This window comes from Felis catus, chromosome B3 (assembly GCF_018350175.1).
Source record: "Felis catus isolate Fca126 chromosome B3, F.catus_Fca126_mat1.0, whole genome shotgun sequence".
NCBI classification, from domain to species: Eukaryota; Metazoa; Chordata; class Mammalia; order Carnivora; family Felidae; genus Felis; species Felis catus.
Genome location: NC_058373.1, coordinates 41,279,557 through 41,307,315, shown reverse-complemented (window position 1 = coordinate 41,307,315; position 27,759 = coordinate 41,279,557). Strand labels below are relative to the sequence as shown.

The window sequence follows — 27,759 nt, the reverse complement described above, 5'->3', positions numbered from 1 at the left end:
AGTAATAACATCAAAAATATTTTAAGGATAAAAACAAGGAATCCAGGTAGCTAATCATGCCACTTGATCAGAAGGGAATGTGCTGACTTATGAGGCTGTAGTTAAAAATTCCTCTGTTCTCAAACGAGGCTTGATGAACTCTGGTCACTCTGGTCACCCCAGGCCTCCCTCTCTCCAACTGGGCCCCCTCGCTCGCCCATCCTGGCAGGCAGAGAGCTGACAGGAGGAAGGAGCAGAAGCTGGGGTGCTGGTGTCAACTCCACCCATCGGCAGCTATGTCAGTTGCTGGGGCTGAGCTGCTCAGGCAGCAACGGGATATGGCGTGAGTTAATCAGACAGCAAGTGGAAGACTGTATCTGAGTTTTACACAGAAAAATTCTAGTCAAAACCAGCAGAAGGCAGACTGGCCAAGACTCACCTCATGGAAACTTTCCTCGGTAATCCCACTGTCTTCAATGTGAAGAATGCTGTTGAGGGTCTGCACGTAGAGCAGATCCACCTCCTCCAGGTCTTCTAGGGTGAGTGGGACACAGCACAGCTGCTTCCACACCAAAGGGGCCAAGTGGAGGTCCAGAGGCTTCTTTGTGCGAATGGCAACCCCCATCAAGATCCCCAAGAACTTAAACTGCATTAAGTGTTCGTCAAGGCAGGCAGAGGGGTTAAAAAGGAACCTGCAAAATTAAAGGAAATATTTCAAATAAACTGCCTTCATTTCTATTAGAAATAAGTTATCCGACAGCTATAGCATAATCCAGACCTGTGCTGTTCAATATGGTTGGTAGTCATCTGCCACATGTGGCTATTCAAATTAATTAAATAAAATGTAAAATGCAGTTCTTCAGTGACTCTAACCACATTTCGAGTGCCCGACAGCCACATGTGCCATGGGGCTAGTGTTCTGGATAGCCCAGGGACCATATTTTGAATTATTTTTAGAAGAACCATAAAATAGCAACTGAATGGTCTATTAGCCCCTAAGCTACCTGGTCCAGGATGCTCTGTTTCCTAAAATCATTTATCATTTATGAGTCCATGCAGCGGGATTCAAAATTCAAAATTTGGCAATACAGATAATTGCTAAAACTAAGCGCTGTGACTTAATAGCATAGCTAATCTTTCTGAGGAATTGTGATGCAGCAAATTCCTTGAGGGGAGGCCATGTGGGCCTTCAGAAACACAAAATAAGTCAGGTTTCATTATCAAGTCTGAGTTTCCTCTCCCCTCTGTATGATATTTGAATTGGTCCTATAACAAAGTCATGACGGAAGTGCCCCAGTTTCCTGACCTGTAAAATGGTAATAATAACAGTTCCTACTCCTTTGGGTTCTAATGAGGATTCAGTGGGATAACGTATGTAAAGCACTGAGAACAGTGCCTGGCACACAGTCAGCACTCAATAAATGAACTATCATTATTATTATCATTATTACTGTAGATAGTCAACAAACACTTGCTGACTGCCTTACCTATCCCTATTGTAGCCCACTTCTGCAGTAGCATTGGGAGAGGGTATAAGAAGGTCAACAATACCAGTTTCAAGTTCCTGTAAAAGAAAGAACAGGTTTTTGAAAAATGACAATCAAATGCATCAAGAGAACAAACTAAAGATCATACTGAAAAGAGAATATTTTGAGGAATTTATAGTTATGTGACAACCAGGCAACTCTGTAATTTTTGTGGCTTTAATTTAAAATGAAACTAGAAACCTTCCCCATGTAGAAAATATCCTGTAGTATGCGGAAGTAACAAAGTCAATCCAGGGAAGGAGTTGGGGTATCTGTGAGCAGGGTATAGGTCTATTCGAATATAACCAACAAAGGAGAGCCAGAAGTTATTTCAGTCATAGGATTGATTAGAAAAATCCTGCTACTAAGCAAAGCAGGAAGGGTCGAATGGATCTGGAAGCAAAGTTGTCACTGCAGATCTCAAAATAAGAACCAGTCCAAACTCTTAGTATTTGTTTTTCTAATTCCGCTAGAACCTGGCAGTTCACTTCCTTCTAAAAGCACCAGAATTAATCGGAGCACACGGGTGGTCCTGGATTTGTCTATTACATAAATGTATAAGTATGTGTCATCATTGTTTCCTCTGCCAGTATTAGAGCACCACAGACTGTGAGTCACTGGTAGATGGTTAAGCACTGACAGGTACCTTCACACATCATTTCACAAACCGTAGCTATAATTCACCTATACATCATTAACAGCGTGATTTTTATAAGGCTCACAAATGCATCCTTGCTACATTTATAAAAACATGTCAGAGCAGTCACTGGAAACAGTAAAAAACAGCCACCACTTGAGCACATGACTCAGCAAGGGACACTGCATGAATATACCTGGCACATCTCTGTGATCGTGTCATCAAACACTCCCCCAGCATCATCCGCCCCTTCACCAACCAGCTTAACCTTCCACGCTCGTGAGGGCAGACGGAGGTCTGATGCATTCAGCTTAACTACTTGTCTTGCTATCTGGACAAAGATGGGCTTACACTTCCGTCCTCTTTAAAAGAAAGGGAAAACAGAATGAAAAACAACTCTCACCAATTTTCCCAAACCACCACAAAGGTCCCTTGAAGGTATCTTCCCATCAGTGAATGAACAATCCAGCCTAACAACAGTCAAACAGTGTGCTAGGCCCACTATAACCACACTGGGCACTAAGGGAAGCACTGCCACTATCCTAGTTTACAAGTGAAGAAGCTGAAGGTCACAGAGATTAGTTAGTAATAAGGTTCATCTAAAAAAATGCTAGACAGTGAAACATACACACATATGCTAACCTGGTTGATATCCTCTTCACAGTAATTTGAGGTCCATAGTTTTTGCCTTGAACCATGGTTTTCCCTATGGAGCGCACCATTGGCAGGGTGTAGACCCTTGGAGCTAACAAAGGCCGAAGCTGTCCCTGTACAATGCCCCATGTTCCAGCATTATAATGGGATGTACTGTTCTGTAACAGAAAGTAAGCTACTCAGAAATGGAACACTCTAAGGCTCAAAAGAAATAACACCTCTCACTTTAGAACATAATTCTTCATGAATTAAAAGCATAAACCTGGGGGCATCTGGGTGGCTCAGTCAGCTAAGCATCCGACTTCTGCTCAGGTCATGATCTCATGGTTTGTGAGTTCATGCCCCAAATCAGGCTTGCTGCTGTCAGCGCAGAGCCCACTTCGGATCCTCTGTCCCCACTCTCTCTGCCCCTCCCCGGCTTGAGCACGCACACACGCACGCACGCACTCTCTCTCAAAAAAAACACAAACATTAAAAAAAAGTATAAACCTGGATAGTAGTATTAACTTTTTACAAATACTTTTTTCTGATAAAATACATGATTATCATTTTTTAAAACTTGGAAAATACAGAAAAGGACACACACACACACGCACACAAATGAGTCATCCATAATCTACATTATCGCTCTCATCTATTTCCTTCTAGTTTCCGTGTGTGCATTTTTTGCATTGTTGAGAACATACTGTTTATACAATTTTTTGTTTTTCTCACTTAACTTTTTATCATCAACATTTCTCCCATGAATTACAAACAGTTTTTTAACATTTTCTTTAGTGCTGCCCAGTATTCTATTGCCTGGCTGATTACCTATTTCTAACAATGATCTGTCAAATCTCTCATATGCCCCAAGACTGGCTACCCAAAGATTTCTGACTAACAGTTTTACAAACTGTGACACATTTTGGCAGGCATGTCTATACATTACGCAAACAAACATAACCAGCTTGCTTTCTTCCTAAATTACTGACTGTCCTACAAAGGCAGTCAAACCAGCCAGATTTACTTTATCTCCCCCCACAGGACCCAGAATGCTCATTTGTAAGGAGATAAGGAAGTCTCCCCAGTGTCTCAGATTCATTACAGAACCACTTAGACTGTGGTGCTAACATCTGTGTGTGCTTAAGTTTTAAAAATCACATCACATATTGGACTTTACAGAAAATACATGCTTAGCCATTCATACTTCCTTGAGCTATGGACAAACCAAAGCATTGTGTCCAGCAGCACAGTTATCAGTATCTGGACTATCGCTAAACCAGCAACAAAATGGAAACAGAACTATTGCCTTTTCTACATCTTTTGGGAGCTGAGAGTAAAAAGTGTTTTCCTGGGACCTGGAGAGCAGTGCTTCCCAAGCCAACATGTTACCTGGTTGTTGGGGCTGAGGTTCAGTAGCCTCCAAGATGAGTACATGAGGTCAGAGAAATGGTAGAGCAGCCGGAGCCTCGCCCTCGCAGTGTGAATGCTCACCTCCCTCAGCGCCCCATACTGGGGGGGGACCGCATCGGGCAGGCCCAGCTGCAGAGGTACCGACACACCTGCCCAGAGAGCAAATGGACACTTACAAAGGAAAATGCACTGCTTTCATTTTGAGTATTTGGAAAATTTTCAAACACACAGAGAAGGTGAGATAAGTGTACAATGAACACCCATTCCTACCACCTAAGTTCCCTAATTATTATTTGTCTATATTTGCCATATCACATATTTATCAGTTCCTCTCTCTATCAATTCACCTTTACTTCTTGATGCATGCGTGTTGGTTTTTAAAGCATCTTTTTTATTTATCATTATGGAAACTTTTAATTTAATTTAGTTTTCCATTTAACTATGGGGCCTAAACAGTTCCTTCACAAGAAAACAAAAACACCCCAAATTCTTCCTTTCATATTCAGTAACTGCCATCTTCATAAAACACAAGATGTAAGCCAGGACTAGGTAGGCAATTCTGGAAAACGGAAATGGGCAACTCAGCAGTCACTTCCCCCACTCACTAGGGATCTGAGAGAAAGTGACCATGACAGACGGAAAGCTATGGGTGCATGGTTTATGAAGGCTTTGTACTGAGGAATAAGAGCTCTGCAGAAGCAAGGACTGTAAGGACCACATTCATGGTGAACCTCTTATTAAAAATGCATAAAAGAGTAAACATACAACACCCTACTTATTTGAGTTTTGTGTAAATAAAGATTTGTACAGCTCAGTTCCCAGCTTATTTTTATTCTAGTTAATTTTATTATTAGTAAAAGCTAACATTGAGTACTTCTATGTGCTGGGCACTATTCTAAGAGTTTCACACAAATTGTTTAATCCTATAGCCCTTTACAATAGGGGCTATTTTTATCCTCATTTTACAGACAAGGAAACTGGGTCTGAAGATCATTCATTCAGCTTATAAGTGGAGAAGCTAGGATTCAACCCAGGCAATGTGGCCCCAGAGTCTGGACTTTTAACCACCACACTGCATAGCCTCTCTCCTGAAGTGCAAGTGAAATCTCTCTGGAAGATGAAGAGGACCCTGAATACGTGGAACTGTCAGTGTGTGCATAGCACTGCTCATTCCAGATTCTGTTAATCAGAAACCATCTCCTGCTTGTTTGGCCTCTACTTGGCAGTCCTCATTTGCTCTCTAAGGATACCTATCTAGAAGAAAAAATTCTCTATGGTGAGTCTTCCCCAGGGACCTCTGGCTTAGAAGTAGAGGTCAGCAAAAAGGGAAGAGGATACTGAGTTCCCAGGCACAAGGTTGCTTTAGGGAAACTCTAGTCTCTTAGACACCAGAGAATGGTAGAAATAACGGGCTTAAGGGCCTGGAAGAGAAACAGCCCCAATATCAAAAAAATGCTTAAGAATGATAAATGCCCCACATTTGCAGGGAATGGAAGATGGACCCAATCTGGACAGTACTTGCTAGGATGTTAAGTACACAAATACACATTTTCTTAATATGTTTTTGTAGCTTTATAAGGATTTAATAATAAACAAAAAGGTAGAAAACTGCCTACCGGTCCTACTACATGCTGGAGTAAAATGGCAACATTTTTTTTTTTCTGTGTCAGTGCACAGACATCATGTTTCAAATGGTTAACTTGGGGGGGGGGGTGTGAAGAATTTGACAGATGGTCTCAGACCTTTTAATCTTTATTCCTAACAGCAAGCCTTAGAAAGCTATGATTCATCACTTCTTTCATATAAATATGAAAAAACACTTAGTTGCTGCTCTAAAATTGTACATTTTTGCCTAAGTGACAGGTTTTTTTCTTTGGCGGGGTGCAGAGAGGGAGTGCTTTGTGTGAGGTCTGCAGGAGAATCACCTGCTATCAAAGTATTTACAGTGCTGGCAGCACAAAGACTGCTTTGGCTGGGTGGGGAGGCCTGGCGGTTTCAGAATGATGCCTCGATGCAGTCTGAAAAGGGCAAGCAGACAGAGCAGCTGGGCACTGCTGAAAGAGAAGCTGCAGGAGAAGGGTAGTTCATCCCTCACCGGGTGCTCTTGGCGGGACAGGTGGCGCTGTCCATGCAGCACTGTGGCAGCGGCCAGCTGAGATCTGCCGGACATTTTTCCCTTGCAGGACTGTTACCAGGGTTGGTTCTCGAACATGGTTGGTGTGGCCTAAGCCAAGCTGGAAAAAATTACAAAAATACAGAGCCAATTACAAAGAGGAAGAGAGGAAGTCAAGATGATGAGATCTGCCTTAGGTGGTAGCAGATACAAATAAATATCTGTACTAACCAACATCAAAAAAATGAAGTTAATTCTGATTGTCTCTATCAGAATAGTCCTCACAGCTCAGACTGTCTCCTAAAAACCAAGCTGCAACAAGGCTATTCCAAATCTAGCGGTGAGTCTTAATGACTGAACACATCCTTGGATTCCACTTCTAGAGAGGAAATTAATTCATGAATAGTTTAAAAAAATAACAGAATGATCTACACAGCTTTTATTTAAAACACACTGATTTCCTTTTAAGATGGGATGCCTGGGTAACAATAAATAAACAGCTATAAAAACGTACACAGAAGCAGATTCTCATCTCCAGGTCTCTGTTTCTAGGGTGTGACTGGACACCCAGTGTTTCAGCAGCTAAGCACCTTGACATCATTAGAGAGAATCATGTCAAGACCCTGCCAGTGACCTCCCTAAGATGTCTTCAGCATCAACTCTCTTCTCATTAAGACACTGTGCATGCAAACCACAATGATGAGCAGCTTCCTCATCTGTTAACATAGTGATGAGGTGACCACAGAGTCACCGATGAACAATGGAGACCTTGAACTTGAGGGCCTCTGGCTCTATGGGCAGACAGACCCAGAGAGGATTTACGGAGGAAGGGAATGTGGCTCTGCACGCAGGGCTGAAAGCCACTGTAGCAGCAGTCATCCTAGACATCTCCCACCCAAATCTGTGTCTCCTCCATATATAAGGTAGGCTGAATACATCAACTTCTTGAATCTTTTCTCAAGCTCTTAGAGGCTCAGTTTATTCCTCTGTAGAACAAGAATGACAAGACTTCCTGCAGAAACACAAATATACTATGGATACCATACTATGTACAGTACTATGTCATATTATTAAACATAAAAGTATGGGTTCATTCTTTCCATTTTCCAGATTAACTGATGCTCCTAGGACCTAATCTCACCCATTACCATAGTAAAAATCATGATGATGCCAATAGCAAATACCCCTAAAGTGCCGCTTACTATGTGCCAGGTACTTAATGAGTGTAGATACACACACATACTCAGTTAATTCCCTTAACTGCTTTATTATACCATCAGATTTTTTTTAAAACCATGGTGTAATGCCTACTTGGCCACAATCAAGAGAGACACATACACAACTGGACTCACAAATAATTCAGTCCGTGTCAAAGTGATATGTGTAAGGCATCGTGGTAGATCGTGTGAGTTTCCTAGCTTATCCTTTTACCAAACGAGGAACACTGTCAGATTTCTAGAATATGAGGCAAGCAAGATAAATATTTACCTGCCCTTCTGAATTGCTCCCCCAGGCATACACATCTCCAGTTGATGCCAAAGCAAGAGTGTGCTCAGCTCCAACTGCCACATCTTCGATGACCACTCCAGCCAGCACAGGGATCTGCTGTGGTCGGTTATGATTGCGAGCACGCCCCTCTGGCAAGCCTATCAAGCGATCTGAAGAAATAGAGGAAATTTATGGATGGCATACAACAGTCCTTTATGTTTTCTAATGAGTTCTCTAACTTTTCTGGTGGAATGGCGATGACATATAGAACTCTTTAGAGCCAAAGCTGCTATTCTGGTAAGGTATACTGGATTCTGAGTGGATGAAGTTTGAAATTGTTTCTTTGCAAAATGTCACAGACTCCTTATTCATAAAATAAATAAATCTAAAATTAGCAGCTTATTTCAAACCAAGAGGCACCTCCAGTATCCTCCTGTTTGAGAGGATTGGCAGGTAGTTAAGAAAGGCCCTACAGTTCTTGTACTCTAAGAAAAGACGTTGCTCAACTTGCCTTGTCCTCAAACTGCCAGCCAACTTCTCCCTTTCCCTCTGCTGCCAAACTTCTAGAAAGTGCAGGCCAGCCCCTGTTACCCCATGGCCTCTAGAACTGTTTGGTTTGGCCACCTCCTGCAGCCTACCTTCCACTCTCACCACTACACTGAGACAGTACTGTCAAAAGCCATGAGCAGCTCCTAACTGCCTCTTCTCAGCAGCCTCTTCTCAGGCTCCAGCCCCTGGAGCTCCACATAACCTTCTGATGACCTGGCCTCAGCCCCCTCCCACCCTGCAGAGACTTCTCACTACCCTGGCTCACTGGCAACCTCTCTTTCACCCCTTTCAAAGCCAACTCTCCCCAGTCCTCTTTCTGTGCTCACCTGCCCTAGAGTTCCATCCAAGTCTTTTTATTCTATACTCTCCGTGGGCTTCCTGAGCCTGTTAACATGGTTCTAAGTACTATTATTGTGCATTATGCAAACCTACATCTCCATATCCAATTTCTCTGGAGTTCCAGATCCAAATCCCCAATAACTTGCTAGACATCTCCATACATATACCTAGAGTATATGGCTCCAATTCAGTATGACCTTAACTAAGTTCTTACCTACTTCCAAACCAGCTTCCTGTCCTCAGTTAGTGGCATTAGATGTTCTTCCAAGATTAGAAACCTCATTCACGACTTATTCCTTCCTCTTCCTCACATTTGCCTTACACCTTCCTCAGTCACTACATCTTGCTAAGAAGTTCGATTTAAGAAGGTGAATATACTTCCAGGGAATCCCACAGTGGATGACTCGACTACGAACCACTCAAGATCTGAACCCTGAATGCCTGTGAATTCCTAAGACCTGAATCCCCAGTCCCTGAGAGGGCTGGGGAATCAGACAGGATCCAGAGGAGCTCTGTTGGTCAAGAAGTGTTTATGGCAGAACAGTGGAGGGAGAAGAAAGGAGGATGGGAAGGGCTTTGGCAGGAACTCTTCTAGCAGGATCAAAGGCTCTGGTATGACAGACTATCGATGGGGAGAAGAGTTTGTCCTTATGACAAATTTCATGAAAAAGGAGCAGAAAAGTAGCTAGTGAGTGAAGGTCACAGTGGCCATTCATCACCCAGAACAAAACACAACTCAATTTAGAGCACTTTCTGTAAAACTGGAAGGCAAATGTTTCTGTAATACATGTGTACACAAGACAAGTAAAGTATTGCCTGGAAAACGCCTCACCTTGACCAAAGGTATACACATGACCATCTTTGGTTAATGCAACAGAAAACTGAGTTCCACAAGCAACCTTTTTTATTCCAATTCCACAAAGGACATCAACTTTCTGAAAAATATAAGCGTAAAGCACATACTTTAAAAAGAAAATAAGAACACTTTTGAATTTGCCTACTGGCCTGTATAAACAAGCACTGTCTACTAATAAAAATACTAATTGTCACCTACCTGTCTCCACCCAAATTCACACTCCTAAACTGAATCTGTGGGAGGGAGTGTTGGGGACAGGGGCATTTGACTAAAATCCCTAGGACCCCAGGTGAGTGAAAGCATTTCTCTAGGCAACAGAGACGAAAGAGAATCCTGTGGCCTTTTAAATAATACTGCAAGACCATGTCCACGGGCTGCTCCCAGTTAGGCTTTTTCTACTTTCAGAGGTGATAATAACTGCTTTATATGCACCCCAGAGATGGTTTCCTGGCTTTCCACATCCCTAGCGGAATATTCAGCAGTCTAGATATCAAGATGTTACAGACTATATATGATAGGGCATCTGGAGTTGAAGATACATATTAAATATTCGTAAATCATGCTGCTTGTTAAACGTGTTAGGAAAACCCACTAAAAGAATTGCACAGAAGGTCTTCTGCAGAGCCAAGAAACCTGTAACATACTAGCTTCTAATTTATTATTTTCTGCATTTCCTTTTTATTATTTTTTAAAAGGAGGCATATACCTCTATAATTCAGTGATAATAATAAGCTAAAATGGCAGCTGCAAGCATAAGGTTACAAGATTGTTCATGGTTCCCTCCATAAGACACCTTGGAGACATGTTTATAACTATTTCTTCTCTACATGGGAGATAGTCCTACATTGTTCGGCCTGTGTATGGAGACACAGGCTTCTCCATGCAGAATTTTTACATTCATTTTAGCAATTAATGGCTTATTTAAAACCAAGATCCAAAATGCTGGACATTTAAGAGTAAGTAATAGAAGTTTCCAAATTTCATTACGAATTTACTAAAATGTTAAAGGTAAATGATTTTCCAAGTAAAAAGAGGCACTGACACAAAGACAATACTGACCTGAGGGGAAGATTTTGCAGTGGAATTTCCTAAGCCTAGTTTTCCATAGTCCCCATCTCCAAAAGCCCACACCATGGAGCCGTCTGCTGATACTGCCAAAGTGTGGTTTAAACCACAGGCCACCTGGAGAAATAACAGGGTACTCAGTAAGACAAACGCATAGCACCTAAACCACATACCCGCTTCCGAGACTTCGGCTATATATATTTGTATTTTTATTAATTTCAGGACTTTCTGCATATGTTAACCAAAATGTGTAAGAAAAAATTCCTAATGTCCACAAAGAAAAAAATAACTTTTTCTTTCAAGGCAAAATCCTTTAAATACCTGTGGCTAACTCAGAATCAGAGAGTATAAAAGAGGAAAAAGTACATATGACTAAAAACATTTATACATCTGAGGAATGATACAGGAAAAGATAAAAATATCTCCTTGTTCAGAGATAGCCTCAATGTATACAGGACAGGGACAATATTGCTTAAGAGCAGTAGCTACCCATGATGCTGCACTTCAGCCATCTACTTCAAAACTAGCAGACAGCAATGACAAAAATCTGTATTGTTTAAAGGTTTTATATCAAGTTGTACTACAGAGGGGTTTTTAAAACATTCATATCCTGAATTAAGGCTTCTATATGTTGGTCACATTGTTTGCCTTAAAATGTTAATTTTCACATTGGGAAAAAAATCACGACAAATGATCAAGCACGCCAAACAAAATGTACATGAGGTTAAGTAGAACTGGTGATTCTAGTCTTCCTGAAAGAACAGAGTCTCAGTGCACACAGAGGAAATACGAATCTACGACCATGAAACATATTATGGATTTATTCCTTGCCTGTCCAATCTGATATCCCTCCAGTGCAGTCACTCTCTCTGGTAGTTTTTTGTTAGAGGTGTTTCCAAGACCCAGACGACCGTAGTCACCATTCCCAAAAGTGAACAGTTTGCCGTCTGAAGTTACCACTGCTGAGTGCTTGAAGCCACAAGACATCTACAGACAGAACCAAGAAGAAAAAAAAAAATTAAGAAGAGAGTATACTAAGAAATAAAGAACTCCGTCATTTTCGGGTAATAATATAGTAATAAACTTCACTGACAACTCTGGGTCTTCAAGACCAGTATGTCCGACCTGCCCAAGTGGCCCTCCTGCTCCTTCAAATCTTATCGCCTCATCATCCTCAGGAAGACCAAGCTGAAGAGCCTACATTGGAAGAACTGTTGCTATCCTGTAGCTGTGTACAGATGACCTAGACCACGTGTAATAGTAAATGTGGAAATGCTTTGTGAACACTAAAGTGCTAGGCAATTTTACATTAACCACTAACTGACTTTCCAGAATATGTGTACAACTCAGCCTTGGTAACAATAATGGTAAATGGGAAGCTTTTCATTCAAACTAATACTGTGTCCAGAACTATGGGGCAGAAGCTAAACCCCACTGTTTTTCTTCCAAGGACCTGGAGTACTACCCCAGCCTGGGCCAACCAGCTGGTTCAGGAAAAAGGACTCCATTCTAACACCAAAGCCCATTCAAGCTTCTGACAAAGTCAAGAATGAACAACCAGAAACAGTGGATCTCTTGTAATGATTGTATAATGTATTTTTACCATTATCTCCTGTTACATGAATTTGAGAACCCTATTCAACAGCTAGCATATTTTCATTCAAAGGCAAACTTATCCATGTCCTGCCTGACCTGCACCACTTCTTCTCCTTGTAAGGCCTCGATCTGCCTGGGGCGCCGCTGCCTGTCGCTGTTCCCGTGGCCGAGTTTGCCATAATCGCCATCTCCCCAGCTAAAGACCTCACCACTTTCAGTCAGGGCCATTGAGTGACCATCAGAGCCACAAGATGTCACCAGCTGGGTCACCACAAATCCTGGAACAGAGCAGAAAGAAACCCAACAAGAATCACTGGATGTTAAAATCCTTTAGTTACAGCTGCTACAGAATACTCTTAGAATGGAAAAACACCAAAACTGCACTACAGTAATAAAAACAGTGTCTTTAATTTTAATTTTTTTTTTCAGCGTTTATTTATTTTTGGGACAGAGAGAGACAGAGCATGAACGGGAGAGGGGCAGAGAGAGAGGGAGACACAGAATCAGAAACAGGCTCCAGGCTCTGAGCCATCAGCCCAGAGCCCGACGCGGGGCTCGAACTCACGGACCGCGAGATCGTGACCTGGCTGAAGTCGGACGCTTAACCGACTGCGCCACCCAGGCGCCCCAATGTCTTTAATTTTAAATCACATTTGTAGCCATAACTTAGTAAATTGAGAGCAGTCCCATAAAATAATGATGACCAGGAAGGAAAGGAGGGTGACGGAAACAGTTAGTCATTAAGGACTATGTTCTAGCCACTCCTATAAATGCTTTACCTGGATTATCTCTTCTCTATTTTCATATAAAACCTACAAGGCAGATATTATCATCACCACTTTTACAAATGGGTAAACCAAGTCACAAAGAGGTCTAGTATAGCTTGTGCAAGGTCCTAGAGGAGTCCCGGCCAGGAGTCCCACCTTCCCGTCCCCACTGCTGTGCTCTTCACACTTAGATCTCAAGGAAGAGAACTTAGAACTGTTTCGGAATTGGTTCTCAACTCATTATTACTTGTATGCTTTTAAAACAAAAACCCTCTTTGCTCTCTTGTAGGCTTTGGAGTCAGTAAAAGTTGACTTAAGGAACAAGCCAGGGGCTCCTGCAGTGGTTTCTCCAGGGATATACTTTTTCCAAGTCAGAGAACTCTGACAGTCTTTGACAGCACTCTGAGAACTCTGTAAAAGTCTTTCGTACATTTGCACACATCCATAGAAACTGATTTTTACTCTTAAGGAAACACATGCATGATTATTGCTATTAATAGTTGCCTAATTTCAGTTTTGTAATTTTATAAGAATTTGTTTACAACAATCTTTATGGGTCTTAAAATAGTTATTTATATCATTGAATTCTAGCACTGCCATGAAAAACAGCTTGCAAAATAACAGCTTAAAATATGGAAATCAGGCTGTACATCCTAAATGAGAATCTAAATAAGTGAAAATCCTATTATGACTTTATCCAGCAAAGGTTTGAGATGAGTTCCAACATAAGCAAACATTCCTATGGTTAGTCCTTATATTCTGACCAGCTTTTTAATTGAGAATAATTTTACCTTGTAAGGCTGAAATAACTGTCAGCACATGAAGGTCATCTGAATTTCCTTGCCCCAATCTGCCATAACTTCCTTCCCCACAAGCCAACACTGTGCCATTGGCCTGGATGACAAAAGTACAATTCTGACCACATATGACCTAGTAAAGAAACACAGAACTATATTATCCTTCATTATACAGCCTTAACACTTAAAATGATTCTACATATACTTAGGATGCCTGTATTAATTATTTTATCCTTTCACTAAAGGGGATGAGTTGAAATAAGTATGGGGTTCCTACAAGCCCTTGATTGTTATAAAACTGCTTACTTAAGGAGATGTAGGAGGCTCATCGGACTATTTAAAATCATTTAGAACTATGTGATCTACAGGAATTTCAGCCAGCTGTGCGGTGTTAAAATAATAATGTTAACAAAACAGACAGCGGAAAGGATGATGGGGAAATATTAAAGACTGGCTAGAGATCATCAAGAAGCAGAAGCCTGAGGAGATATACACAAGAAAGAGTAACGCATCCTGGGACTCACTAAGGTAGAGAAGAATGGGTAAGAAAACAGTGGCTTGAGAAAGGGTTTGGGAATATAGTACCACAATTATTAGAAGAGGAGAGGGGTGTTAAAGAAATCTAGCTAAAAATCTCTGTAAGTTAATGGCCCTCAAACAGAATCAATAATTAGGAGCATGTTAACTTCTGTAAATATGTACTAGGCAGGTCTAATGCTGATGCACTTAAACGCAAGAAAAACTTAGAAAATTAACAAAAACCCTAGAAATCTTTTACTTGGAGGCTATACATGACTTTGTTCAGTTATTCCTCACCACAGATTACACAATGGAAAAAATTTTTTTAACGGCAAGGGAATCAATTGTTAGTTCCCAAGTTTCTTCTCCATTTCTTTACCCAGTAGTTACCTGTTGGGCCTGTGAGAATGAGGGAGCTGCTGCAGGTACCATAACATTTCTTCCAGCTTCTGCAAGCTGTCCATGCCTGCCAGCACCCCACAGGTAGACATCACATTTACCTCCCAAGTGCCAGTCCTGGAAAACCACAATCATCTCAAAATTAGATTCATTCATTCATTCATTCATTCATTCATTCATTCAAGTATGTGCCAGCCTCTAAGAGAGACATCAGGTGACAAACGCACACTTAAAATCAGAAGATTTACTGAGAACCACCATTTAGTTATCTTTACTGACCTCAGGTCTGGATGTTGCCCAAGACATAATTTGTTCATCCATGCCATTAATCCATTTACTGTTATCCTGTAAGACACAATAAACACCAAGATGAATCTTGCTTAATCAAAATGTATCTTTGCTTAACTAAGTCTTCTTTCCATAAAAGAACTTAGTAATACTGTAAGAAATTAAGAGGAGTTTTACAATCACACCAAATTTGACTATGCATGTTAATATTCTCCTTTATCATAAACAATTTTACTATCTACTATCACTATCACTAATACAATGGTGATTCGAAGCTAACCATTTATGTTTTCTGAGCACCAACAGGTACAAGAGTCACCACCCCCACGAACTAGCTGTACAGCAGTAGCAGGTCACTTCATCTTTCCAGGCTTCGATTTCCTCATCTACAAAATGACAAATTTGGGGCAAATGGGCTCAGAAGGACTCTTCTTAAATTAAAATTATATTTTATATCTATAAATAAATGACCTATACTTCGATAACTTCCCTCAATTCGTATTTCTGTTTTATACTGTATATTTATGTATTCAAATGTTTGTATGTACAAATATATATACATTTTTTAACATTTATTTATTTTCGAGCGACAGAGAGAAACAGAGCATGAGCAGGGGAGGGGCAGAGAGAGAGAGGGAGACACAGAATCCAAAGCAGGCTCCAGGCTGTGAGCTATCAGCACAGAGCCTGATGCAGGGCTCGAACTCACAAACCACGAGTTCATGACCTGAGCCGAAGTCGGATGCCTAACTGACTTAACTGACCCAGGTGCCCCCTGTATGTACAAATCTTAATTAAGCAAATATATTGTTAGATAAAGCGCTGGCCTGCACTATCTACATAGGCATTTTATCTACATCACAGTTTCTATATCTAGACACTCTCAATTAGAATAAGAAATAACAACTGGAATGCTCTTCTATATTCTTACTTTATGGAGATTAAAACATGATTAGAGTGTCAAATAATTCAGAGTCTTTATGTGGAATAAATCTCACAAGATGACCCAGGAAAAGATGCTAAAATATGTATAAATGAGGTACTAAACATGGCACCTATGGAGAAAAAGTGAGAAAATATGGGACTATGTCACTGAAAACCAACAAGTTTACAGGTGCTTCACAGTTCTCCTATAAACAATCTTTGTCACCATAGAGGGCTGCCATAAGACTGAAAATGACTATCTGAAAGCAAAACATTTTAAGTTTATCTAAGGGCATGCTTCTAGCTATCCAAGCTAGGAAATCCTGAAGGTCTGCTACTTGCTAAACATCCATGATACAATCTCAGCTGCATATAACAGCAGCTAATTTTAGGCTTACCATTAGGAATGTAAGCTCATCCTCTGGAACAGGCTCTAGATCAGGAACAGTAAAAGATTCTGGAAATTGTGCTCCGTTGGTCAGGGCTTCAGCAGCTTTTATGGTGGTTGAGAAACATTCTAACCAGGCCCACTCATTTGGATTCCAGGATGCTGGGTCAGGGAGGCAGTTCTGGTGGTGTGGTGGCACTGGAGGGTTACATAACAGCTGATCCAAATGCAGTCCCACAGCGAGGGAAGCCAGACATTGCATGTAGGGGCTATGAACAAGCTGATCGCCACAAACCACATGAGGCTAAGAGGAAATACAAGAATGTTAAGTTGAAGAGTCTGTACCAAATATTATAAATTAACCTACCAGGCACCTGGATGGCTCAGCCCATTCGTTAAGTGTCTGATTCTTGATTTTGGCTCAGGTGATGATCTCATGGTCGTGAGATTGAGCCCAGCATTAGGCTCCACACTGGCCGTGGAGCCTGCTTAAGATTTTTCTCTTTCCCTCTGCCCCTCCCCCGCTCACACATGTCCTCTTTCAAAAGAATTAACCTGCTGTATTCTGAAAATCTGTAATTGTATTTTTTAAGTTTACTATTCTTTTGCACCTGAAACTAATATTACTCTGTATATTCAACTATAAATAAAACTTTAAAAAATAAAAACAAAACAAGAAAAAGTTCAGTTCTTTAAGATTTTTACTTTGAAATAATTTTAGATATACAGAGAGTTGCAAGAGATAGAACAAGAATTCCTGTAAATCCTTCACTTAACTTCCCCTAATGTTAACACATAAGCATGGTGCATTAATCAAAACTAAGAAATTAATATTGGCTACAATATTAACTAAACCACAGAACTTTATTTGGTTTTTCTACTAATGCCCTTTTCTGCTTCAGGATCTAATCCAGCACATCACACTGCATTTAGTAGTATATTTTCACTCTATAGTTTTTCATGAATAATAATGATAATGATAATAAAGGTAAAAAGCAAGTAACTAAACCAAGGCAACCTCCTCCCTTCTCACATTTCCTCCTTTACAAGAGAATCCTGGTAGCCATCAAAGGAGATCGCTCTTCTGTGGCCCTCCCTAACTGTGGCAGAGCAATTCTGTGAGACTCTGAGTAATTCAGAAAAGAGAACCTAGGCAAATGCATCAGTGAAGTTAACCGGGCACAGTAACAGTTGACTGTATTAATATAGCTTGGCTGAAAAAGAAGGAAATAACACCAAACAGCTCTGCCTAGGGGCAGCACACAGTGACTACTGAGGTCTGGAGGACAGACTACACAGTATCACAGCCTGGGCTACAGCTCCAAATTCCATTATTCCTCATTCTAGTATTTTAAGGACCCTACTCACTTCAGCCTTAGCTCTTCTACTTAACTTTCCACATGGATTCAACTGATACACAGAACGTTTACTCCAACATCCATATCCACCCCCATCTCTCAACTTCAGGATGGCAAAACCACACAAAAATAGATTTATGGGTCACAAAAGATGATACTCTGAAGGTACAGGTATTTTAAGAAGTTTTGGAGTGAATAAGTAATCTGAAAAGAAATTATACCAACACTATACAAATTTGAGGGTTATTTTAAAATTTTACTCCCACTAAAAGTAAAAGCAGGCTGAGGATTACTCAGCAACTGTTCTAGACATGACTTAACTTTATTTGATTCTACCAAACAGCCCCACTTATTTTCCTTAGACCTTATGCTCTTAATTGCTATGCAATTCAAATGTTGGAGCAGCAGTCATGTGCAGATCTGTAGCAGTGAGTGTAATCGGTTACCTTTTCATAGGCATACTGCTCCTGAAGCATCATGGGTAGCCGCTCCAGAAATGCTCTCATGCAGGGAGCCATATTTAATCCCAGAACACCCTGCTGTTTCAGTGCTGTCCTACAGGTTGCTAAAACATGATTGGCGGCAGCCCATTCTGCTGTACAATTCACGACCAAAACATCCTGTTGGAAAACAAATCATGCCACGTAGTTATTTAAATAAAAGATAAAAGAGAGATCATTCTATTACCATTCATATCTGAAATCCTTCCAGTTATTCCATTAAACACGTTTGCTTTTTGGACATTTTATGCTGTACTTTAATGCTTATCGACTTCAAAACATCCTAAATTTTGCTAAGTAAAAACCAGTGAATAGGAACCATAAAATCTGTGAGCTACCTTGGCTTTGCTGATGCTCCTTAAAGAGACAACATTAATTCTTTGCTGTTTCATAGGACTTGCAGGAAAAGGTACCCAGTATACTTCCAAAGTCTGACATGACGACAGGGGTACTATAGGAAGGAGTACTCTGTCTGCTGAGGGACACATCTACAGGACAAGCAGCTCGGCTCTAACTGTGGCTCTATGATTTATCTATAAAGGCCACTACTGCCTTGGCTCTGAGTCTGTATTTTACTGTTTATACAGGTTTAGAGCTCAATTTTAGTATCTTTTACCTACAAAAAATATAAACCAAAGCAGCACATTGGCCCTATTCATTAAGGGTATGAAGAGCAAGACTGCAGGAGATAATGTCATCTCTGACTTACTTCGCAGAAGGGGGCTAGTATGTATACAAGTATACATATTTGTGTGTGTGCGTGTGTGTATGCAGTAAGTATTTTTTTAACTAGAATATTAAATTTGAAAGTCAAGATATATTTTGTATACTCGAGTTAAAGGTCTTTGGGGTGGTCCTGTGGTCCTGCTTTTGAAAGAGAATTCTTTTGAGACAATTTACTGTTATCTCAAAAGTCATGGCAGAAAGTAAAAATCCACTTTATAACTTCCAATGGAACTTAAGTCGTTTGATGATTAGGCATTTCGCCAAAATCTAGGGTATGGTAGGAAGAGTACTAGATTATAAATCAGGAGGCCTGGGTTCTAGTTTTCCTTCTGTCACAAAATAGTTGTATTATCTTAGGCAAATAATAATCCCTCTGGACATGAGTTTTCTCCCCTGTAAAGCAGGCTACTCAGACTATGATTTCTAAGGTACCTTATAGACTTATCCCCTACGATTTTAGAGAATTGTAAAAGTACCTTCGATCTATTTGAGCAAGCAGCTACCCCGACATCTGGAATCCATACTGTGGTCTGAATAGCTCCAGAGCCTATCACTACAGTTTGCAAGACAGAGCCATCCTAAAATGAGAAGTAGTTATATCAGTACACATTACTTAACCTTAGTCATTATTTACATTTTTTTTTTCATTTTATTTTATTTTTTAAATTTACATCCAAGTTAGCATATGGTGCAACAATGATTTCAGGAGTTCAGGATTCCTTAATGCCCCTTACCCATTTAGCCCATCCCCCCTCCAACAACCCCTCTAGTAACCCTCTGTTTGTTCTCCGTATTTAAGAGTCTCTTATGTTTTCTCCCCCTCCCTGTTTTTATGTTATTTTTGCTTCTCTTCCATTGTGTTCATTTGTTCTGTGTCTTAAAGTCCTCATATGAGTGAAGTCACATGATATTTGTCTTTCTTTAATTTCACTTAGCGTAATACCCTCTAGTTGTATCCACATAGTTGCAAATGGCAAGATTTCACTTTTTTTGATTACCGAGTAATACTCCATTGTATATATATACACCACATCCTCTTTATCCATTCATCCATCGATGGACATTTGGGCTCTTTCCATACTTTGGCTATTGTCGATAGTGCTGCTATAAACATGGGGGTGCATGTGTCCCTTCGAAACAGCACACCTGTATCCCTTAGATAAATACCTAGTAGTGCAATTGCTGGGTTGTAGGGAAGTTCTATTTTTAATTTTTTGAGGAACCTCCATACTGTTTTCCAAAATGGCTGCACCAGTTTGCATTCCCACTAGCAATACAAAAGAGATCCTCTTTCTCCGCATCCTCGCCAACATCTGTTGTTGCCTGAGTTGTTAATGTTAGCCATTCTGACAGGTGTGAGGTGGTATCTCCTTGTGGTTTTGATTTGTATTTCCCTGATGATGACTGATGTGGAACATTTTTTCATATGTTGGTTGGCCATCTGGATGTCTTCTTTGAATTCTTTTTTTTTAATGTTTATTTATTATTGAGAGACAGAGAGACAGAGAGACACAGAGAATGAACAGGAGAGGGACAGAGAGAGGGGGAGACACAGAATCTGAAATAGGCTCCAGGCTCTGAGCTGTCAGCACAGAGCCCGATGCAGGGCTCAAACTCACAAACTGTGAGATCATGATCTGAGCCAAAGTCGATCCCCCAACCAACTGAGCTACCTAGGCGCCCCTGGATGTCTTCTTTGGAGAAGTGATTATTCATGACTTTTGCCTATTTCTTCAGTGGAATATCTGTTTCTTGGGTGTTGAGTTTGGTAAGTTCTTTAAAGATTTTGGATACCAACCCTTTATCTGATACGTCATTTGCAAATATCTTCTCCCATTCCGTCGGTTGCCTTTTAGTTTTGCTGATTGTTTCCTTCGCTGTCCAGCAGCTTTTTATTTTGATGAGGTTCCAAAAAGTTCATTTTTGCTTTTGTTTCCCTTGCCTCTGGAGATGTGTTGAGTAAGAAGTTGCTGCAGCTGAGGTCAAAGAGGTTTTTGCCTGCTTTCTCCTCGAAGATTTTGATGGCTTCCCCTCTTACATTTAGGTCTTTCATCCATTTTGAGTTTATTTTTGTGTATGGTATAAGAAAGTGGTCCAGGTTCATTTTTCTGCATGTCGCTGTCCAGTTTTCCCAGCACCACTTGCTGAAGAGACTGTCTTTATTCTATTGGATATTCTTTCCTGCTTTGTCAAAGATGAGTTGGCCATACATTTGTGGGTCCATTTCTGGGTTCTCTATTCTGTTCCAATGATCTGAGTGTCTGTTTTTGTGCCAGACATTTTAAATTTACACACTTCACATTCACAAAAACATTTTAGAAAAAAATCTATATACTCCAGTGAAATTTAGCAACGTCTAATTATATAGGTACTACCCAATTTTCTGGGGCCTTTTCTAGATGACTTTAAAAATATATCAATAAGAAAAATTAAAGAGTGGAGAATTCTGAAAGGAGTTTCTTCAGTACCCAAAGTATTAGTACACAAAATACTCCTAGGGATGGTTGGGTTAATTTTTACCATATCTAAGTTAATGCATAAACATTTCTTAAGATAAAAATAACATCTGTACTCTTACCCTTAAAGACCAAATGTTCATGAGCCCACCTAGTCCACCAGACACGAGGGCCAACCCATCAGAACTAAAGGCAACAGTCCGGACAGGGGTGATGTGTCCCCGCAGCTGATAAACACATTTGGCTCCGGCTGATTTCCTATATCCATCCTGCAATTCATTTTGATTTTTAGCATATATTGAAATTAAAACAAACTTATAGATTCAAGATTTATAATTCATTCTTGGAAATTTTATATTTCAGTAAAAAACTGGGCAAGAGGGAAGGACAATTCTCTCATAGGTTTACCTTGAGAAAATAATAAAATAACAACATGGTTCTCCTTGGCTCCTCTGAAACTGAGTTCATATTTTTTGACACCCTTCTAAGTGAATTTCCTATTCTTCAAACCGGCAGAAATTACAATTGTAAGTTCCAATTATCCCTCAGAGATAGAAAAATCCTAACTTCTGCTTTTTAATGAGTGTTTTAATTTTTAAATTTAGCTTTATGTAATTTTCATTTTTAGCTCTTAAAATTCATGAATTGCACATGTTGGTTCTATATAAACAGGCTCTTCTTTTTGATGGCCAATGGTTCTGTCTGTTATGTGGTGTCTAATTTCATGTTTGCATTGTTGCATCTTGCACGTTTTAATTTTTTTAAGTTAATTTATTTGGTGAGGGAGGGAGAGAGAGAGACAGAGACAGAGAACACGAGAGGTGGAGGGGCACAGAAAGAGGATCCCAAGCACGCTCTGCACTGTCAGCACAGAGCCCAAAGCAGGGCTTGAACCCACAAACCATGAGATTATCACCTGAGCTGAAATCAAGAGTTGGAAGCTTAACCAACTGAACCACCCAGGTGCCCCTGCCTTGCACGTTTTAGAAGTGAGATAGGTCCAAAGGGCTACTCTCTGGTACAAACAGAAAATCAGATTTATCTTTAGGTGCCTCCACTTCCACTTCTTTTTCATTAAGAAAAAAATTTTTTAATGTTTATTATTATTTTTGAGAGCAGGGGAAGGGCAGAGAGAGAGGGAGACACAGAATGAAGCAGGCTCCAGGCAGTGAGCTGTGAGCACCTGTCAGCACAGAGTCCAGTGTGGGGCTCGAACTTACCAACTGCAAGATCATGACCTGAGCTGAAGTCAGATGCTTAACTGAGCCACCCAGATGTCCCTCCCACTTCTACTTCTATATTTTCCTCTCATTAGTGAGCTATTTACCTCTCCCTCTTAACCTCTTTGTTCCTGTCCTTAAGCTCCCTCTTCCTTCTAGTTATGACAGTGTATATTACCAGATGTACTTATTTATCCAGATATAACATAAGGTATATTTCTTCCAGGGGTATTTGTATCATGAGCAAAAAGAAAGAGCAACAGAAGGTGCAAACCGTTAGCTCAGGGATGCCATATGACTGGCTACCAAGTATTTTAAAGAATTTTAAGTCAGGTGCCAATGTTTAATATTGGGAGATTTTACTTAAAATGCTGGGCTTCTGACTTCTATCAGGAAAAAAAGAGACAATCTGGTAACAATAGCCTCATTTCTGGATGGCGGCAATCAGCTCTCTGGCAGCCGTGTCCTTTATAGAAAGCATGTGTGTTTCTAGGTTTTTTGTTTTTACCCTCTCCACACCAACTCCCAGCTTTTTGAGTTTATGTTGCTTGTTTAGATGGCCTTATAAGCATCTATCTGAATCTGTAAACTCCTTTTTTTAAATCATTTTTTAAAAAATATTTATTTTTGAGAGAGAGAGAGAGAGAGAGAGAGAGAGAGAGAGAGAGAGAGAGAGAGAGAGAGAGAGAGAGAATGCGATCGGGGGAGGGGCAGAAAGAAAGGAAGACAGAGAATCCTAAGCGGCTCTGTGCTGTCTGCACAGAGCCCAGGGCAGGGCTTGAACTCACAAACTGTGAAATCATGACCTAAGCCGAAATCAAGAGTGGGATACTTAACAGACTGAGCCACCCAGGCACCCCCTGTAACCTCCTTTGAAGTTAAAGGAATTGTTCTTCATAGGTGGAATGTGGTATCAGCAGCAGATACTTTGGACAGGGGTGTTCCTGTGGTGTTCCCATTTCACTGTACCAAAGATTTAGGACTTCTCTATCTGTAGTACCAAATAATATCCATTACTATAAATGATCACCACTCAGTGTATCTTGAATGTCTCACTTTAACAAGCAATCATGCCGTCCTGACTTATAAAAAATAAGGCCAATTCAGAAAACACACAAAGTATGACAATTATTCATGTTTCCCTAATGGATCTTGCCCTTTAAGATACTGAGTAGTGAGTATCTCAGTAATCAAAGGAGGATTACGTTGATAACACAAAAGCACCAGAACACCAGAACCAGAACATTTACCTGGCAATTTGACTCCTGGTCCCACCATCCTTCTGAACTAGTCACACTGGTCTGTGTGGTATCTTGTGGAATACGCCAAACACATACCAAGCCACTCTGACAGCCACTTAAAAATTAATCACGTAAAACCAAAACATGTCAATATGCAGAAGTAAATATACTTTCAAAGAGCAATCAATTAAAGACCTGATAAAACTGTTACAATATTATTTTAAAAATTATTTGCAATAGGTATATGCTATAATCTTTTACAAGAATTACAAGAAGAATCGATATTCTAGCAACATCACACCCAGATAAGGAGACTGCATTCCAACTTCCATATTTTGCCTTATTTCTCTAAGGTAATCTTATGGAATTATACATTATAAGAATAGTAACAGGCAAACTGTTTAAGACCACTGAAAAGCCATATTGTGCAAGTAACAGTCCATAATAATATAAAAATTAAGACACACACACACACACAATTTATAACATACGTAGCCATCAGTAAATGCAATTTGGATCCTTTCCCTGGGAGGCTGCACCAAGCAATGCCATTTACAATAGATGGATGGCAGAGTGAATGTAGACAGCGCCAGCATCCTGAAATAGGCCCCCAGAGTTTCACATTTTCTTCTTTGGCACATGTCATAAGAATATGACCTGTTGGGTCCCACTTCATACTAACAAGAGTATCCTTAAAATGACAGGGAGAGAAAAAAAAATCATAGTAACCGTCCTTCACAGATCCATAAACTCAGTAATTTATGACCTATACTTCCATTACTCAATTATTTTGAAATCAACATTTTACGCAAATAAGATACCGTCATATCATTCCCAATCACAAGACAACTCACCCTTTAATATAATCTGCATTATATACACTTGCTACAGTCAAAGCTCAGTAAATGTTAGTTGAATGAATGAACTAGGAAATGCTGATTCAGAAGGAATATTTATCTTTCATTAGCATTTTTAAGAATTATTGACTTGTAATCATTAGAATAATGAAAAAGAAACTTAAAAAAAAAGCATCCTTCATACCAAAATAGCAAACATTATGAGAATCTAAGACATATTGTACGTTTACATGGTTGCCGTCGTGTTCTTCTGACATTTTTTTATTTTTACCCTCCTTCACACTTTCAACCCCTGCCTTCGAGCACTTATGTTTTGCCTAGATGGCCCTGTAAGCATTAGAACCAGCAATCCTTTTTAAGGTAAAGGAATCATTCTTCATAGATGGAATTTCTAGCATGACAGGGGGTGTTCCAAGGGTGCTCCTATTTTACTGTTTTGGTTTTACTTCTTTCTTGGCTTGATGGCTTTCTTACACAGACCTTTCCATGTATATACATGGTCGAAAGATTTTGTGTAACAATAGAATATGAAATCATAAGTGAACTATGTTAAGAAAGTTTAAAGAAAACTAGTATCAAGCAATACTATAGTAAAAAAACAAGAAAAAGTAACCATCTGGGAAAGATGTTTTTACCTTATGTGCATCAATTAGAACAATGCCTCCTTTCTCAAGTGGTTCCTTCGTTCCCAGTAACAATTTTCCATCAAAAAATCCTACTGCAAATGGTCTGTCTTCACTGAACCAAGCAATGCAAGTTACAGACACTAACATGATTGAAAAAAAAATTTTTTTAAGAAAAAAAATACGACACTCATATGTCACTGTCTAACTTAAAAGACATATTTTTGCAACAAACATATGCTACCACAACCACTCCAAGTAAATTTCCAAACATCTCTTTGATGCATTTATTAGATAAAAGGTAGGCTGAGAGCAGGGATTCTGTGTAACTTACTTTAAAAGTATTATAATAAGTGACAAGGACTACCTCATTTTTAACCTTTTATTCTTTTCAGATGATTACTGAAAAGTTAAATTCCTTGCTGATTCCAAGTCCATTTACCAGGTTCCTTCCTTTTGGACCAGAATCTACTATGAAACTGAGAAATGAAATAATCCATCATAGAAAGAAAATTATCTGTCCCTTCTTTTGCTTAATATTCCTTACTCTACGTGTTTCCATATTTTACCAAACATGTTCTAACAATCTACATTCATATTTGCTTCTTCAAGTACACATAACTCTGGAAAACTACAAGAGAAGTAAGAAACAGTATTTATCTGTGGGAGTAGAATGGGGACATGTGGAATGAGTGGATGGGAAAAAGACTTTTCACTGCCTATCTTTTTAAACTTTAAGATTTTTGAACCCCATGAAGGTATTACCTATTTAAAAAAAAAACCCTAAATTTAAAAAACACTTGTTCTATTCTGTGCCATGTAAGCTGGGACCGTGATCTGTGAAATACTCCACTCCCCCCAAACAATTAAAAAAACCATGTAGTAAGATGTCTATGCATCCAAAGGGAACACAGAAAATAAATGAAAGGAGACTTCCTACTATCTCTTGTCATACCAGGAACGTCCCTCCTCCTCCTTCCATTTCCTCAATTTCATTTGTTAACAATTTCATCTCTACCAATGATTATAATTCTTTTCTCTTGGACATTCCTAACTTTCAAGGGAAATTGGCAGCCCCACTTAAGTTTCAGACACTCACACAAAGGATGAATGACTAATACAATACTATTAGATCTCATTTTGGCAGAGGTATGTGGTATATGTTGGGAGGGAATTATCTTTCAACGTAGTAACTAACTAAAACGAAATACCAACTGGAAAATTTAGAAAACAAAGCCAAAAGTAATATTAACTCTGCATTTTTAAAAGCAAGTGCCAAAAAAAATAAGTTTTTTGATTGGGGGAAATACTTTCTTAATGAGACGCAAGTCATTTACCATCTTTTCGATAGCAATGTTCCAATTCTCGACGGTGCATGGTGGATACATCAACAACTTCTATCAGTCCTAGAGAGCCATCCATCCGTCCCACCAACAATAATTCTGGAGACTCTCCTGACCAGGCTGTAGCTGGACCCTCTTCTGGCCAAGCCAGGGCAGATACCCAATGAGGCTGAATATCTACTAATCCTTTACCTCCTAAAGAGGGAGAAAATGTTAACTAGTTACTTAATCCTTAAAAACAATAATACAAAAATATTAATTCTAATATTCACTCAAGGCAGTCCTCAATTTCATAATAGTCTATTAATAAATACAATTATAAGGCAGGATCCTTCATTTATATACTATATATGATTATCAAATTCACAGGCTTTCCTATAACTACTAATGGGACAAAAATGATAGCTTTATTTATTTTAAAGTTTATTTTTGAAAGAGAGAATTGTGACAGAGTGTGAGTGGAGGAGGGGCAGAGAAACAGGGAGACACAGAATCCAAAGTAGGCTCCAGACTCTGAGCTGTCAGCACAGAGCCCAATATGAGGCTCAAACCACAAACTGTGTGATCATGACCTGAGATGAAGTCGGATGCTTAACCGACTGAGCCACTCAGATGCTTCAAAGTGATAGCTTTATTAAAGAAGGAGTAAAGGAGGGGCGCCTGGGTAGCTCAGTCGGTTGAGCATCGGACTTTGGCTTAGGTCATGATGTCATGGTTCATGAGCTCCACATCAGGCTCACTGCTGTCAGTGCGGAGCCTGCTTCTGATCCTCTGTTCCATTCCCCTGCTCACGTTCTCTCTCTCAAAAATAAATACAAACTTTTAAAAAAATAAAAAGGAGTAAAGGAAAATATTCAGTGCAGAAATGTCAAACACTTACATCCTTTCCTAATAATTACTGAAAATCAAATTAACGTAAGAAATTTCCCTAGAGTTAAGGCTAGCTTTTCCTTCAAATCTGTGAAACATAGAAAAGCCTTTCTTCAAATATGCAAAAACAAAATTATGCAATAAGCCTAAGATTATAATAATTTTTACTTTCCAGAGACATATTAAAAATTGAAATGAGTTTGTACCTGTGAATTAGACAAAATTAGTAGAAATATTTCAAGTGATTCAAAAGAATGCATCACTGAAAACTCATAGCTCAAAACCTATT

General features: G+C 39.7%; 1 protein-coding gene across 9 annotated transcripts in view; it reads right to left on the bottom strand.

Moving 5' to 3' along the window:
- The window catches only part of HERC1 (HECT and RLD domain containing E3 ubiquitin protein ligase family member 1), a 143,664-nt gene that overhangs the window by 6,660 nt on the left and 109,245 nt on the right, over nt 1-27,759 (bottom strand). For all 9 annotated transcript variants that reach the window (XM_023255225.2, XM_023255233.2, XM_023255228.2 and 6 more), the window contains 22 exons: nt 26,595-26,795; nt 25,270-25,400; nt 24,269-24,468; nt 23,787-23,892; nt 21,439-21,585; nt 19,337-19,438; nt 18,081-18,254; nt 16,287-16,580; nt 14,956-15,021; nt 14,668-14,793; nt 13,753-13,891; nt 12,291-12,472; nt 11,430-11,585; nt 10,593-10,715; nt 9,510-9,612; nt 7,790-7,959; nt 6,284-6,422; nt 4,168-4,337; nt 2,785-2,954; nt 2,339-2,504; nt 1,467-1,543; nt 419-671 (listed from right to left, as the gene is read on the bottom strand). In XM_023255225.2, the coding sequence (XP_023110993.2) occupies nt 419-671; nt 1,467-1,543; nt 2,339-2,504; nt 2,785-2,954; nt 4,168-4,337; nt 6,284-6,422; nt 7,790-7,959; nt 9,510-9,612; nt 10,593-10,715; nt 11,430-11,585; nt 12,291-12,472; nt 13,753-13,891; nt 14,668-14,793; nt 14,956-15,021; nt 16,287-16,580; nt 18,081-18,254; nt 19,337-19,438; nt 21,439-21,585; nt 23,787-23,892; nt 24,269-24,468; nt 25,270-25,400; nt 26,595-26,795 (3,395 nt within the window). The remainder of the gene's footprint in view (nt 1-418; nt 672-1,466; nt 1,544-2,338; nt 2,505-2,784; nt 2,955-4,167; nt 4,338-6,283; nt 6,423-7,789; nt 7,960-9,509; nt 9,613-10,592; nt 10,716-11,429; nt 11,586-12,290; nt 12,473-13,752; nt 13,892-14,667; nt 14,794-14,955; nt 15,022-16,286; nt 16,581-18,080; nt 18,255-19,336; nt 19,439-21,438; nt 21,586-23,786; nt 23,893-24,268; nt 24,469-25,269; nt 25,401-26,594; nt 26,796-27,759) is intronic.